The sequence below is a fragment of the Eriocheir sinensis genome, chromosome 24 (genome assembly GCF_024679095.1).
Source record: "Eriocheir sinensis breed Jianghai 21 chromosome 24, ASM2467909v1, whole genome shotgun sequence".
Taxonomy (NCBI): domain Eukaryota; kingdom Metazoa; phylum Arthropoda; class Malacostraca; order Decapoda; family Varunidae; genus Eriocheir; species Eriocheir sinensis.
The window spans coordinates 19,593,216-19,607,427 of record NC_066532.1 but is presented as its reverse complement, the minus strand read 5'-3'; the positions used below and the strand labels follow the sequence as shown (position 1 = coordinate 19,607,427).

At 47.1% G+C, this 14,212-nt stretch overlaps 1 protein-coding gene across 10 annotated transcripts in view; it reads right to left on the bottom strand.

Moving 5' to 3' along the window:
• The window catches only part of LOC127003047 (attractin-like protein 1), a 46,617-nt gene that overhangs the window by 10,719 nt on the left and 21,686 nt on the right, over positions 1-14,212 (bottom strand). For 8 of the 10 annotated variants that reach the window (XM_050869410.1, XM_050869412.1, XM_050869411.1 and 5 more), the window contains exons 12-20: positions 11,813-11,926; positions 7,801-8,124; positions 7,284-7,410; positions 6,517-6,720; positions 4,901-5,041; positions 3,548-3,694; positions 2,611-2,775; positions 1,723-1,933; positions 555-633 (exon numbers count right to left, since the gene is read on the bottom strand). In XM_050869410.1, coding sequence (XP_050725367.1) covers positions 555-633; positions 1,723-1,933; positions 2,611-2,775; positions 3,548-3,694; positions 4,901-5,041; positions 6,517-6,720; positions 7,284-7,410; positions 7,801-8,124; positions 11,813-11,926 — 1,512 coding nt within the window. The remainder of the gene's footprint in view (positions 1-554; positions 634-1,722; positions 1,934-2,610; positions 2,776-3,547; positions 3,695-4,900; positions 5,042-6,516; positions 6,721-7,283; positions 7,411-7,800; positions 8,125-11,812; positions 11,927-14,212) is intronic. The other 2 variants (XM_050869417.1, XM_050869418.1) reach the window with 1 other exon arrangement.

The following is a 14,212-nucleotide window of genomic DNA, read 5'->3' as shown; positions in this document are numbered from 1 at the left end:
CTTAAGATGTATCCCTTGCTATTTTCTTTTGCTATTTCTATGCTATGTCTTCTGTGCCTCGAGATGTTGGCAAAGTTACGTTCCTTGCTATCTCTTACTGCTTTTTCCCTTGCTATTTTTCACTGTGTCTTCTGCCCCTTGAAATGTTGACAAAGTTACGTCCCTTGCTATCTCGTACTGCTTTTTCCCTTGTTAATTTTCACTGTGTCTTCTACCTCTTAAGATGTATCCCTTGCTATTTTCTTTGGCTATTTCTATGCTACGTCTTCTGCGCCTCGAAATGTTGACAAAGTTTCATCCCTTGCTATCTCCTACTGCTTTTTCCCTTGCTAATTTTTACTGTGTCTTCTGCCCCTTGAAATGCTGACAAAGTTTCATCCTCTGGTATCTCCTCTTGCTATTGTTACTCTACCCTTCTGATCTAGCTAGCCAAATGCCTCCACCACTGCATTCCCATGGCCTCACTGCACAAGCCTGCCTTCTCTGTCCCTTCCCTATGCTGTCCAACCTCCTGATGCTGGTCATGTCACAAGCCAGCAAGATGGGCGACTGACCTGTCTTCTGGTGTATATGTCGTATTTCTGTTTGATTTTCCACAGGATGGCCGCCAGGGTCAGCAGGATCAGGAAGCATCTGCAGGAAGGAAAGAGTCACCCATCAGTAATATATACAGGATTAGATCACATTCATGAGAGATAAGATGCAAAACCATGTGCCATTGACTGTGATGATACTGCACAGACTCGAGAGAACAGATGCAAAAACATGTGCCATTGACTGTGATGATACTGCACAGACTCTTACAGGGAGTATCTACAGGAACAAAAGGGAAGGAGCCACACATCAGACAGAAACATAAGGGCTCAGATCACATTCATGAGAGATCAGATGCAAAAACATGTGCCATTGACTGTGATGATCCTACACACTCTTACAGGGAGTATCTACAGGAACAAAAGGGAAGGAGCCACACATCAGAAAGAAACAAAAGGGCTCAGATCACATTCACACGAGAGATTAGTCACAGAAACACAAGCCAGTCACTGTGAAGACTCTACATAGACAAGAAAATGAGCTCAGAGAAAGAGAGAAAACAAAGCCAGGCTGAAAAGATACAGACACACACACACACATACAAATGGATATGGAAACTCACAGCGAGAATATGGAAAACAAACTAAATAGGACTTGAGGGAACAACAAAACAAGGCTGAAAGAAACACAGACACAGAGACACATTGACACTTACAACAAAACAACAAAAAAACAATAGGATAAAACTCAGAAAAATAATACAATGCTAGAATGAAGAGAAAAACAGAAAACAGGCAGGAACACACCAACACATAAATTAACAACAACGACAAAAGAACACAACATGGAGGAAGAAGAAACATGCCAACCCCAAGCCCAGACAGACACAGCGGACGGATATGGAAGTCAACTCACAGCGAACACACACATTAACAACAATAACAAAAGAACACAGCATGGAGGAAGGAAGAAACATGCCAACCTTAAACCCAGACAGACCCGCAGACATATAAGAACATAAGAACACAGGAGTTTGCAAGAGGGTCAACTCACAGCGAGAATATGGAGAACTGAATGACTAACACACACATTAACAACTGTGACAAAAGAACACAACATGGAGGAAGAAGAAACATGCCAACCCCAAACCCAGACAGATACAGCGGACGGATATGGAAGTCAACTCACAGCGAGAATATGGAGAAGAACTGAATGAGGTCGAGCTTGGGGTGCTGCGAGAAGGACACCACGATTTCGATGGGTGGCGTAAAGTTGTACACGTAGACGAGGAAGGTGGTGTTGTTGTCCGCCGAGCCGAAGGTGTACTCCGAGGCGCTGAACCGCTGTTTGATGCGCGTACCAGTGTAGTTGCGGATGATCCAGGACTCGTGACTCCGTGCTGTGCCGAGGAGAATACAAGGATTTCATTGGGGGTTGTGGGGTCATGGTCACTGTTGCCAGATCATCGTACTCAGAGCCTCGTATTGACCAGTTCTAAATAAATAAAAAAGCAGCTAGACACAGTTCCAACAAAGAAAACAGACGAGGGGTCAGAAACGAGGTCAATTTCAGGAGGAGAGGTGACCTGATACTCCCACTTCAAAGAGTTCAAGTTCATGGTGTGGGGCGGGCTTGGGTTGTGACCTGACCTAATAAACTTTATAACATGACCTAATATACTGTTAAAGGAAGGTTTGAGGGTGGTAGGGGATGTGACCTGACTTAACACACTCTAAAACTTGACCTAATATGCTGTTAAAGGAAGCAATACAGATGAAGGGTGTTCCAGAGTTTACCCACGGAAGGGATGAAAGAATGAAGATGCTGGTTAACTCTTGCAGAAAGGATTTGGATAGCATATGGATGAGCCAGTGGAACGCTGTGTGCATCATGGCAAAGGCTGTTCCTGAGTTTACCAGCAGAAGGGATGAAAGAGTGAAGATGCTGGTTAACTCTTGCATAAGGGATTTGGCTACCATATGGATGAGCAAGAGTGGAAAGCCGTGTGCAGCAGGGCGATAAGAACGAAGGTTATATTTTAGCAAGAGTACATCAAGCCCAGTCCATGCCACTCACTAGTCTTTGAGGATATCTTGATGTTGGTGGCCTTGGAGCAATAGATGTCAAAGTCGGTGTCTACATCGCTCTTGGTGGGGATGTTGAAGAAGTTGATCTGGCGGATGTGACTGTCCTCCTGCTTGCTAAGGTTGAAGGTGAACTGGTAGTCAATCTGGAGGTCATCTGTCGGGGGTGAAAAAGACGGATTAGAACCAGGGCGGTTGGTATAGTGGCGTTGGCATGTTTAGGTTATGTTGTTATATATGTGTGGAGTATAATGATGAGTACCTTTTCTACTTCTCCTCCTCTCCTCTCCTCTTCCTCCTCCATCCTAAATTTTTCCTCTATCTGTATATTTTTCTTTTTCCTTTTTTTTTCTGCCTTCTCTTTTTCTTCCTCCTCCTCCTCCTCCTCCACACTCACAGAAGCACAATCCCTTTCCTCATCTTCCTTCTCCTCCTCCTCCTCCTCCTCTCTCTCTCTCTCTCTCTCTCTCTCTCTCATCTCTCCTCTCTCTCTCTCCTCCCATAATCATAGTCTCTCTCTCTCTCTCTCTCTCTCTCTCTCTCTCTCTCTCTCTCCTTCTTATCTTTTTGCTGCTTATGCTCCTTCCTCCTCCTCCTCCTCCTCTCTCTCTCTCTCTCTCTCTCTCTCTCTCTCTATCTCTCTCCCCCCCCCCCTTCTTATCTTTTTGCTGCTTATGCTCCTTCCTCCTCCTCCTCCTCCTCCTGCACACTCACAGAAGCACAATCCCTCCCTCCCTCTCTCTCTCTCTCTCTCTCTCTCTCTCTCCCCTTCTTTTCTTCCTGTTGCTTATGCTCCCTCCTCCTCCCCCTCCTCCTCCTCCTGCACACTCACAGAAGCAATCCTCCCCCCCTCTCTCCCCTTCTTTTCTTCCTGTTGCTTATGCTCCTTCCTCCTCCTCCTCCTCCTCCTCCTCCTCCTGCACACTCACAGAAGCATGATCCCTGCAGCGGCTCCCCCACGTAGTTGTTCTGTTTGTCGCAGCGCTCACAGTGGTCGCCGGTCACCCCCTTTGTGTGACAGTTGCAGCGCCCAGTCTCCCGGTGGCAGTCGTCCCCGTGTTCGTTGCACATACACGCTGGGGAAGGGAGATGTCAGGTTGGTATGGGGTGCGGCACGACCTAACGCACTCTATAATATAGTGTGGGGTTGGTAGGGAATGTGACCTGATCTAACGCACTCAATAGCATGGTGTGGACTGGTATGGGTTGTCATCTGACCTAATGTATTATATGACATGGTGTGGGGTTGGTTGGGAATGTGACCTGACCTTTTTTTTTTTTTTTTTTTTTTTTCACATCTAAGGAGACAGTTCAAGGGCTCAAAGAAAGAAATAAAAAAAGCCCGCTACTCACTGCTCCCGAACAGAGGCCAAAGGAGTGTCCAAAAAGAGAGGTCAATTTCAGGAGGAGAGGTGTCCTGACACCCTCCTCTTGAAAGAGTTCAAGTCATAGGCAGGAGGAAATACAGGTGAAGGAAGATTGTTCCAGAGTTTACCAGCGTGAGGGATGAAAAAGTGAAGATGCTGGTTGACTCTTGCATAAGGGGTTTGGACAGTATAGGGATGAGAATGAGTAGAAAGTCGTGTGCAGCGGGGCCGCGGGAGGGGGGGAGGCATGCAGTTAGCAAGTTCAGAAGAGCAGTCAGCATGAAAATATGAAATAATGCACTATAACAAGGTGTGAGGCTGTCTTGGGTTGCGTCCTGACCTAATGTACTCTATAACATGGCGTGGACTGGTATGAGGTGTGACCTGACCTAATTTATTTTGACATGGTATGGGGTTGATAGGGAATGTGACCTGACCTAATGCACTCAATAACATGGTGTGGGGTTGTTGTGCGCTGTGACCTAACACACTGTACACCCATACACTCGGAAAGTAACACACACACACACACACACACACACACACACACACACACACACACATCAGGAAGGTGTGAGGGTGTTACGGGCTGTGACCTGACCTAACACACTGTACAACCTGACCTGACAACACAACACAAGGTAATTATATATAAATAGCCTTCCATCTATAGTTCTCTCTCACAACCCCCCACAGACACAACCCAATCATAACCCAGCCCAACTTCCTCCATTCCAAGCTAACACAACCCTATCAATACTCATGGCTGCCCCACAACCCAATCATAACCCAGCCCAACCTCCTCCATTCCAAGCTAAAGCAACCCTATCAATACTCACGGCTGCCCCCACAACCCAATCATAACCCAGCCCAACCTCCTCCATTCCAAGCTAACACAACCCAATCAATACTCACGGCTGCAGAGTCCTCCGTTGATGGGCGAGCCGTAGAACTTCTTGGAGCAGTACTGGCAGTGCGGCCCCACGGTGTTGTTGGCGCATGGCTGGAGGCACTGGCTGTTGTTGTCGCATGTGCTGTGCCCGTTGCAATTACACACTGGAACAAACACACACACACACAAATGCACATGTTAGCAAGAAATACACACACACACACACACCTTCCTGCAAAGAAATGTAGAGGTTTGGAACAGTCTGAGCGAGGATATAGTATCAGCGAGGAGTGTGCAAAGCTTTAAAGATAAGTTGGATAAATGCAGATACGGAGACGCGACCACACGAGCATAATGCCCAGGCCCTGTAAAACTACAACTAGGTAAATACAACTAGGTAAATACACACACATTTATTGATTTTAAGGAAAAGTTGGATGAGAGCGGATATGGAGACGGGACAGCGCGAGTTTAGCTCTTTTCCTGTATGTCACAACTAGGTAAATACTAGGTAAACACACACACACACACACACACACACACAGAGGAAAAGAGATACAAGGAACCTGGTAAGGACACAGAAGATAGCGAGGAAAATGGTACCGGAGATATTGAGACACCATATGAGAACAGACTGGAGGAAATGAAAGTGAAGACGCTTGAGGAGAGGAGACGATGAGGAAACTTAATAGCTGTGTACAAATTTACTAGTGGGCTGGAAAAGGTGGAAAGAGACGACCTGCTTATGACAGAGGGGAGGAGGAGGGGGCTGAGAGGACACAGTAAGAGGCTGAAAAAGGGAACACGTCTGAAGGGTAAAAGGCAATACAGTTTCCCACACAGATGCAGATGAGTGGAATGGTCTAGAGGAGGAGACTGTGGAGGCAGGGAGTGTCCAGCAAATAAGGGAGAGGTTGGACATATATAGACAAGGAGACAGGACTATACCAGGTTAGCTCAGGCCCTGAACACCACAGATAGGGAAGTACAAATAGGTAAATATACACACACACACACACACACACACACACACCTTGATAAACCTTGCCCACTTAAACTTGACAGAAGGAAAATGATTAAATGAGAAACTGAGAATCCATCCCAAAATATAGTACCATACACACACACACACACACACACACACACACACACACACACACACACACCTTGATAAACCTTGCCCACTTAAACTTGACAGAAGGAAAATGATTAAATGAGAAACTGAATGTCATCCCAAAACCACATATAGTTAAATACACACACACACACACACACACACACACACACTTGAGACATAAAGAAATATAGCTTCCCACAAAGAAATATAGAGGTTTGGAACAGACTAAGTGAAGATGTAGTATCGGCAAAGAGTGTGCAAAGCTTTAAGGAAATGTTGGACAAGTACAGACAGATATGGGGACGGGACCACACGAGCGTAAGCCCAGGCCTTATAAAACTACAACTAAGTAAATACACACACACACACACACACACACGTACACACACTCATTGCAAATAGTTCCAAGAAAAAGAAAAAAAGAAAAAAAATGTTGTGGAACTGCAAAGAAGCAAGATCATAAAGGACAGTTAAATGTGCACCAGAGTCGCCAACCCAACCACCAATCCGCCACACACTCACGTGGACACTCCGTAAAGAACCAGTTGGCGGCGGAGCAGTTCCCGGCGTTGCGGTTGAGCACGCCGGTGACAGGGTTGACCGGCCCGCGCTGCCCCCCCTCCATGCAGCGCCCAATGCCAGTGCCGCCCCCGTCATCGCACCATCCGCACGCCACGTCCGCCTGGCACTCCTTGCAGGTCTTGTGTAGGGAACAGCGACGCTCTCCTGAAGGATGAGGGAAGGCAACACTTAGGGTTGTACTACTTAACATGTCATCGCCCAGGTTCACATAGGCTTTCGTAAGAGTTTTGGGCAAGAAGAGAAAGCATTAGTGAAGAAAAGTCTGCAAATCACTCCTACGAAAAGGGTTCAGAGGAGCGGCCAAAAGCGAGGTCCACCCTACTCCTCTATCCCTCCTTCCTTCTCTCCCTGTACTTTTCTTTTTCCTTCCCTCCCTCTCGCTCTTCACCTCTCACCCCCTCCCTTCTTTCCCCTTCTTCTTCCTTCCTTCCCTCATCTTTTTTTTTAACAGCAAAGGAAACAACTCAACGGCAAAGAGAGAAAACATTAGTGAAGAAAACTCCGCAAATCACTCCTACGAAAAGGGTTCAGAGGAGCGGCCAAAAGACTCCTTCCCTCCTCTTCTTCTTCCCTTCCTTTCCTCACCTTTTTTTAACAGTAAAGGAAACAACTCAAAGGCAAAGAGAGAAAACATTAGTGAAGAAAACTCCGCAAATCACTCCTACAAAAAGGGTTCAGAGGAGCGGCCAAAAGCGAGGTCCACTTACCAGGCTTGAGGTCCATGCACTTCTTGGCCTCGGTGGTCCACTCCCGGCACTGTCCGTACGGGAAGCTGACCAGGTAGGAGTTGTTGTTTACGCACCGCTGCTGGTTGAAGCACCACATACACGTACTCTGGGGTGGGCCAAGGAGAGGGGGGGAGGGGGTTGATGAGCCGTGAGACTTGAAAGACCTTGATAATGTACTTGAGATTGGTTAGTCTCTCTCTCTCTCTCTCTCTCTCTCTCTCTCTCTCTCTCTCTCTCTCTCTCTCTCTCTCTCTCTCTCTCTCTCTGTCTTTCCTCCTCCTTTCCTTCCTTCCTTCTTGCCGTCTCTCCCTCTACATCTCATTCACTCCCTCTCTCCCCTTCCTAACCTCCCCCTCTTTCCTCTCCCTCCCAATACATCCTTCCCTCCCTTTCCTCTCTCTCCTTCCCTCCCTTTCCCTCCTTCCGTCTGCCCCTATGCCTCTCTTTCTCCTTCTTTCCCTCCTCCCTCCCTTCCTCCCTCTCCCTCCCTCCTCACCTCAGTACACTTGGAGCACGTCGTCCGCTCGGCACACGTCTCATCGCAGGCCTTGTGGGGGTGCAAGGCAGTGCGTGTGCCCCCACTGAGGGCCGTGCGGTGGTCCTGCTGGTCAACGGGAGGCGTGCTGGGGATGTTCTCGCCCGGAAGCACCACCCCAGAGACCTCGAGGTGCTCTGGGGTGTTGGTCCTGTTCCGCGCCACCACGCACAGCTGCTCCTGCCAGTCACAGTGCTGGTGGGCGCGGCAAAGCTGGCAGGTCTTGAGGGACTTGCAGTGGGAGCGCAGGGTGTCCTCCTCGCAGCTGTCCCCATTCCCCACGCCCTGAGGGGAGGCCACAGACACAACGTTAGGAAGGGAAGTAGCGGGGGAGAGCTTCTTGCACCCACTACGACTTGACTTTCTCTAACTCTGTACCCATTACCACTGTGTACTTCCTTCTAACTCAAGTTGTGAAGTATAAAAGACTTGCTGGAATGGACTTGAGTCACTGAGAACCTAAGTACCTATAGCAGACTGTCTTGCACCCACTACGACTTGACTTTATCTAACTCTGTACCCATTACCACTGTGTACTTCCGCTAACTCAAGTTGTGGAGTATAAAAAGACTTGCTGGAATGGACTTGAGTCACTGAGAACCTAAGTACTATAGCCAGACTTCTTGCACCACCCTACTGACTTTATCTAACTCTGTACCCATTAGTACCACTGTGTACTTCCGCTAACTTAAGTTGTGGAGTATAAAAAGACTTGCTGGAATGGATTTGAGTCACTGAGGGTCTAAACTGAGAACCTTAACACCTATAGCAGACTGAACCTTTTGTACCATTATGAAAGGGTTTAGTATAGGAGCACATGTTGTACCCTTCACGACCGTTTACTTTTGCTATGTCAAGTTGCAGGGTAAAAAGTCTTGCTGGAATGGATTTGAGTCACTGGGAACCTAAACACCCATTCTTGCCTATGTCTTTGTTGAATCTGAATATATAAACTTAAACCTTTGCCCATGTGACGCTCATCTCCCTACCACCCCTATTGACATCCATTATTATTAGCTCTTCATCATTTTATAAACCTCGATCAAGTCTCCTTCGTCTTTTTTTTTTTTTTAGTTTTTAGTGAACGCAGATTTAAATGCTTAAGTCTATCCTCATCTGACAAGTTTCTCGCCCCCTGAATCATTTGTGTCTGAGTGAAGGATCCCTAACCCTATATTTCAATGATACTCAAGCCTAATAATACATAAATAAATACATAACACATATACATCAGAATCTAGCCCTTGAATCACTTTTGTCTGACTTCTAAACATCCCTATCCATATATTTCAATGACACTCAAACTTCAATACTAAATAAATACACATATCACAAACACATCAGTCTCCACAAAGCTTACGTCTAGCATTCACAGCCAAGACAAGACTCATTCCTTGGCATACAGAGGTGGCACGAGGCATGGCGCTAACATAAAAACATAAATTCAGCCTCTCCAGTTAGGTTAGGTTAGCATTCCTAGGTTTACCGGATGCAGGAGCGAGAGAGTTACGTCTGTGTGAGTGTACAGGCTGAAGAATACAAGACACAGCACCTTTAGACCACAAGACGAGGGAATATGAATTGGCGATGGAGGTTCTGCATGTCTTAAGTTGATGTTCTGTTTGGTTTCGCTATGGATGAAATGTAAACACTGCCACATCAGCTGTTCGTGGCACCTATAGCAGTGATCGTTGTGTCTATAAATCTTCTGGGCACTTAATTCTTTATACTTATACAGGAGCAGAACATGACAGGCTTTTTTATTGTTTATGGAAATTAACTTAGGATCAGCTGTTCGTGGCGCCTATAGCAGCGATCGTGGCGTCTATAACTCATCTTCTTGACACTCAGTTCTTTATACTTGTACAGGAGCAGAACATGACAGGCTTTTTTATTGTTTATGGAAATTAACTTAGAATCAGCTGTTCGTGGCGTCTATAGCAGCGATCGTGGCTTCTATAACTCATCTTCTTGACACTCAGTTCTTTATACTTTTACAGGAGCAACACTTGACAGGCTTTTTTTATTGTTAAAGGAAATTAACTTTGAATCAGCTGTTCGTGGCACCAATAGCAGCGATTGTGGCGTCTATAACTCATCTTCTTGCCACTCAGTTCTTTATACTTTTACAGGAGCAACACTTGACAGGCTTTTGTTTTTATCTTTCATTTTTATTTGTAGGAATTAACTCGGAATCTTTACCAGGGCAGGATGGAGAGCACTGACATAAGACACAGAACCAATAGAGTTGAAATCTGAACCTTTGCTCAGTACAATGGAAGAAGGGTGCCGAGTATTGCTTTTTTCAACGCCTGTACACACACACACACACACACACACACACACACACACACACACTCCTAGGGGTTGTAAGCAGGCTATCACCACCCATGCACATGCTAAGTAATTATAAAAAAGTCAGTCATGTCGAGAAGTACGAGGTGTTGGACAAGGAAGAGTCACGTTAGCCTACATGCGATGGTCTCTTTTCTGTCTCTGTGGACCAATATTCTGATACATTTGGGGGTTAACACTGGACCCACATTATTTGACAAGGCTTTTATAGAGGTTGTGATGTATTTTCATGGGTAGTTTTAAGCTCTGTGGCCTAGGGATAGTTTGACAAGGCTTCTGTTTCTCTGTGGTCTGTGGTCGGGGTTAACACTGTACCTATATTTGACAAGGCTTTTATAGAGGTTGTGATGTATTTTCATGGGTAGTTTTAAGCTCTGTGGCCTAGGGATAGTTTGACAAGGCTTCTGTTTCTCTGTGGACCCATATTTTTAAAGATTTTGGGGGTTACACTGTACACACATTTGACAAGGCTTTTACTGTACCCATATTTGACAAGGCTTTCATAGAGGTTGTGATGTACTTCTATGAGGGGCTCAGTGCAGCAGTCAAGGATAGTTTGAATATGTAAAAAGTAAGGGAAAGGATGAACTGACAAATGTGAGGACAATGTAAGTGTTTATGGAGGACCTGGTGTGTCTGGTGAGGAAGGGAGAGGGAAGACACTGTGGGTTGGTGGGAGTGGCTCAGTGCAGCGGCAGGAGGTAGGAAAAGGCTGAGCTGACACAGAGAGCAAACATGATCATCAGAGAATGGAGTCACAGTGAAACATCTTGAAATGTACCCCACTGGAGCCTGGGGCTTTGGAACAGAGGGCAAGAGTAAGGTTGATGTTAGGGAGCCAGAAGACAGGCCCAGTGCAAGGGTCGGCCATGGTGGTGGAGTGCTTGAGGGGCAGCGAGATGCAGGAGTGACAGGACTAGGCTGGGCAAGGACGAAGGGAATGGCCAGGACTGGGAGCAAATGGAGTCTTCTGCCATGATCACCCCCTGACGGAGTTCCAAGGAATAGGCGTCAGAGTAGACAGACACACTAAGCAAGGCTGTGGACCAGTCAGGAATTGTCTGTTGGTCATGTTGGGGCCAGCGAGCCTGACTGCTGCTGAGGCTGTGCTCCGTGCAGTCCCTGGAGCTCCTGGCGGTGGTGCTCACAGCACAGCACAGCAAGGCAGAAACACAGCACCGTCAGCCACAAGGTTTGCTGTATGACACAGTTTACAGAGGAGCCCAAAACAGCACAAGAACTTGGTGGATACACAAACTTGGGAGTATTCAAAGTTGTGCTGTTCAGTACACGTGACCTTTGGGTTGTGCTGTGCAAGTCTTGTTTACACAAAGCCTTCTCATCAGTCACTTCATTTTGGTCTGCAACATGTGCTGTCTGCAGGGCCGTGGGGGCCAAGTCCTCTAATTCTCCCTCTTACCCTCAATTAATTTCCAAACTTATCATTGTTCCTTTATTTGGCACAGAGTCAGTGCCTCTGGGCTCCTGAGCTGCCCTACAAGTCATCATGGCTCCGCCACTGACAGTCTGAGGTCTGGCGCGAGTCACAGCGTTGGGCGTCCAGTGTTGTCTGTCGGTGTTAGTACTGGGCATCAAGGTCGGGCAGAGCTTCACGTACCTTGGCGGAGTGGTCCACAACAATGGTGGGCTTCACCAGGAAGTCATTGGATGGACTGGGTTGGTCCACAGTGTTGTGGACGCGCTCGCCATGAGTGAGTGTTGCGGGGGACACCTGTGAGGGGCCACAACTCAGCGCGTCAGAACAGTGTGCAGGCCCGGCCCAGGGCGGCCTCCCCTTCATCCCAGCTCTACCTTGTCCTGGCTTGTGGGGACGCCGCCAGCACCAACACCTCCAAAAGAACCAACACCTCCAAAAGAACCACCACCACCAACACCAACACCACCACTTCCACCACCACCACCTACAGCAGGGGACAGAGAGGTACAGCCCACAGCCCACATGACTCACAGCAGCTCAGGGTGATAGAGAGGTGCAGCCCACAGCCTTCAAGACTCAAACCATGCCCCAGAATGACAGCAGTACAGCCCACAGCCCCTGAGACTCACTGCAGAACCAAGAGTGAGACAAAGGTACTTTCCACAGCCCATAAGACTCACTACAGGACCAAGGTTGCTTTCAGATCTAGACACAAGAGCCAAAGGAAACATAAGAACAGGAGAGACACAGGCATATGGAAGGAGATGGATCAGAAAAAGAAGGTAAGGAGGGAGAGGAGTAAAGACACGAAGCTATTCTGGTATAACAACAATCAAACAGTTAGGAAATCAGTACTCGGACAACACACACACACACACACACACACACACACATGACAAACTCCTGCAATAAATGTGTATGTCTGTATGCCTGTCTCTCTCTCTCTCTCTCTCTCACACACACACACACACACACACACACACACATACATGACAAGCTCCTGCGATAAATGTGTATGCCTGTCTGTCTGTCTCTCTCTCTCTCACACACACACAGACAAACAAACAGCAAACATGATAAAATATGAGGCAACTTGAGTATAGAGGAGCATAGCAGGGCAGGAAGGAACAGGACATGGCAGGGAGTTTAACGAGTGACATCAACATTCTGGCAGACAGGCTGAGGAGCACCATGACACTAGGGACCATTCTCTAGACATGCACAGAGGGAACTACTACAAGAAGCTGCTGCTGCAGTAACCAAGAGAGGTAAACACAGAGGTCCATATCTTTAAACGTATCGAGCTCCCATTACAGCTGTTTCCCGAGGCCACAGAGAAGATAAGCCCCTTCACTACGGGCGGGCCAAAACAGCGCCACGCACCTCATTTAGGATTGCCGCACGCGCCAAATTTCAAATGTCGCTATTGAATATGACAATTTTTAAGCCATAAACTCAACATAATCATCATGTATTATATATGAAAACATGCAGAATTAAATGGTGCACATAAAGAAACAAATTCATTGATAATTTTGAAATGTAAGCATAAATATAGATAAAATAACTCGTATATTGGCTAAAGCGAGCCAGGACGCAGTATGCATGTCCTCGGATATGGTACGGGGCACGCAAAGTCGCAGTATACGTGTTGAAGGGGTTAGCCGGGTTTTCATGGGTGATATTTCAGCTCAAGGTTCAGAGGTCGGGAAAAACTATCACTGGGGTCGCAAAACAGTCCATGAAAATCTCAGCAACTTTTACCACGAGAGGCTTTTCAAACTTTCGAAGGCCACGGAGATGATTAGCCGGGATTTCATGGGTGATGTTTTAGTTCAAGGTGCAGGTCGGGTAAAACTATCACTAGGATCACAAAACAGTACATGAAAACCCCAGCAAGTTCAACGAGGGGCTTTTCAAACAGGCAAACTTAGGGGCTGATAGGTTTAACCCGGTACCAGCGACAGGCCAAGTTTGTGGCTTTACCGTGTACCAGCGATGGGCTAAGTTTGTGGCTTCACCGTGTACCAGCGACGGGCTAAGTTTGTGGCTTTACCGTGTACCAGCGACAGGGCAAGTTTGTGGCTTTACCGTGTACCAGCGACGGGCTAAGTTTTTGGCTTTACCGTGTACCAGCGACAGGCCAAATTTGTGGCTTTACCGTGTACCAGCGATGGGACAAGTTTGTGGCTTTACCGTGTACCAGCGACGGGCCAAATTTGTGGCTTTACCGTGTACCAACGACAGGCCAAATTTCTGCCATGACATAAACACCCCAAAAAACAGACGATGCATAAACTGATCACAAACGCGTTGATATATATTATGAAATGGCTTGCGTGAGTGATGATTTTTTCTCATTAATTCGCTTTGAGGGGCCTTTGAGAAACATGATCCCCGCAGCTACTGGGATGAGAATGCAGGTTAGAGAGCGAGATAGAGCAAAACAGCCCATGAGAACACTAGCAACTTCCACGAGGGGCTTTTCTAACATGCGAGCTTAGGGGCTGACACGTTTAGATATATGGACCAGAAAGCGAACGAGAGCAGGCATGACCACTACTATCAAGGAGCAACATA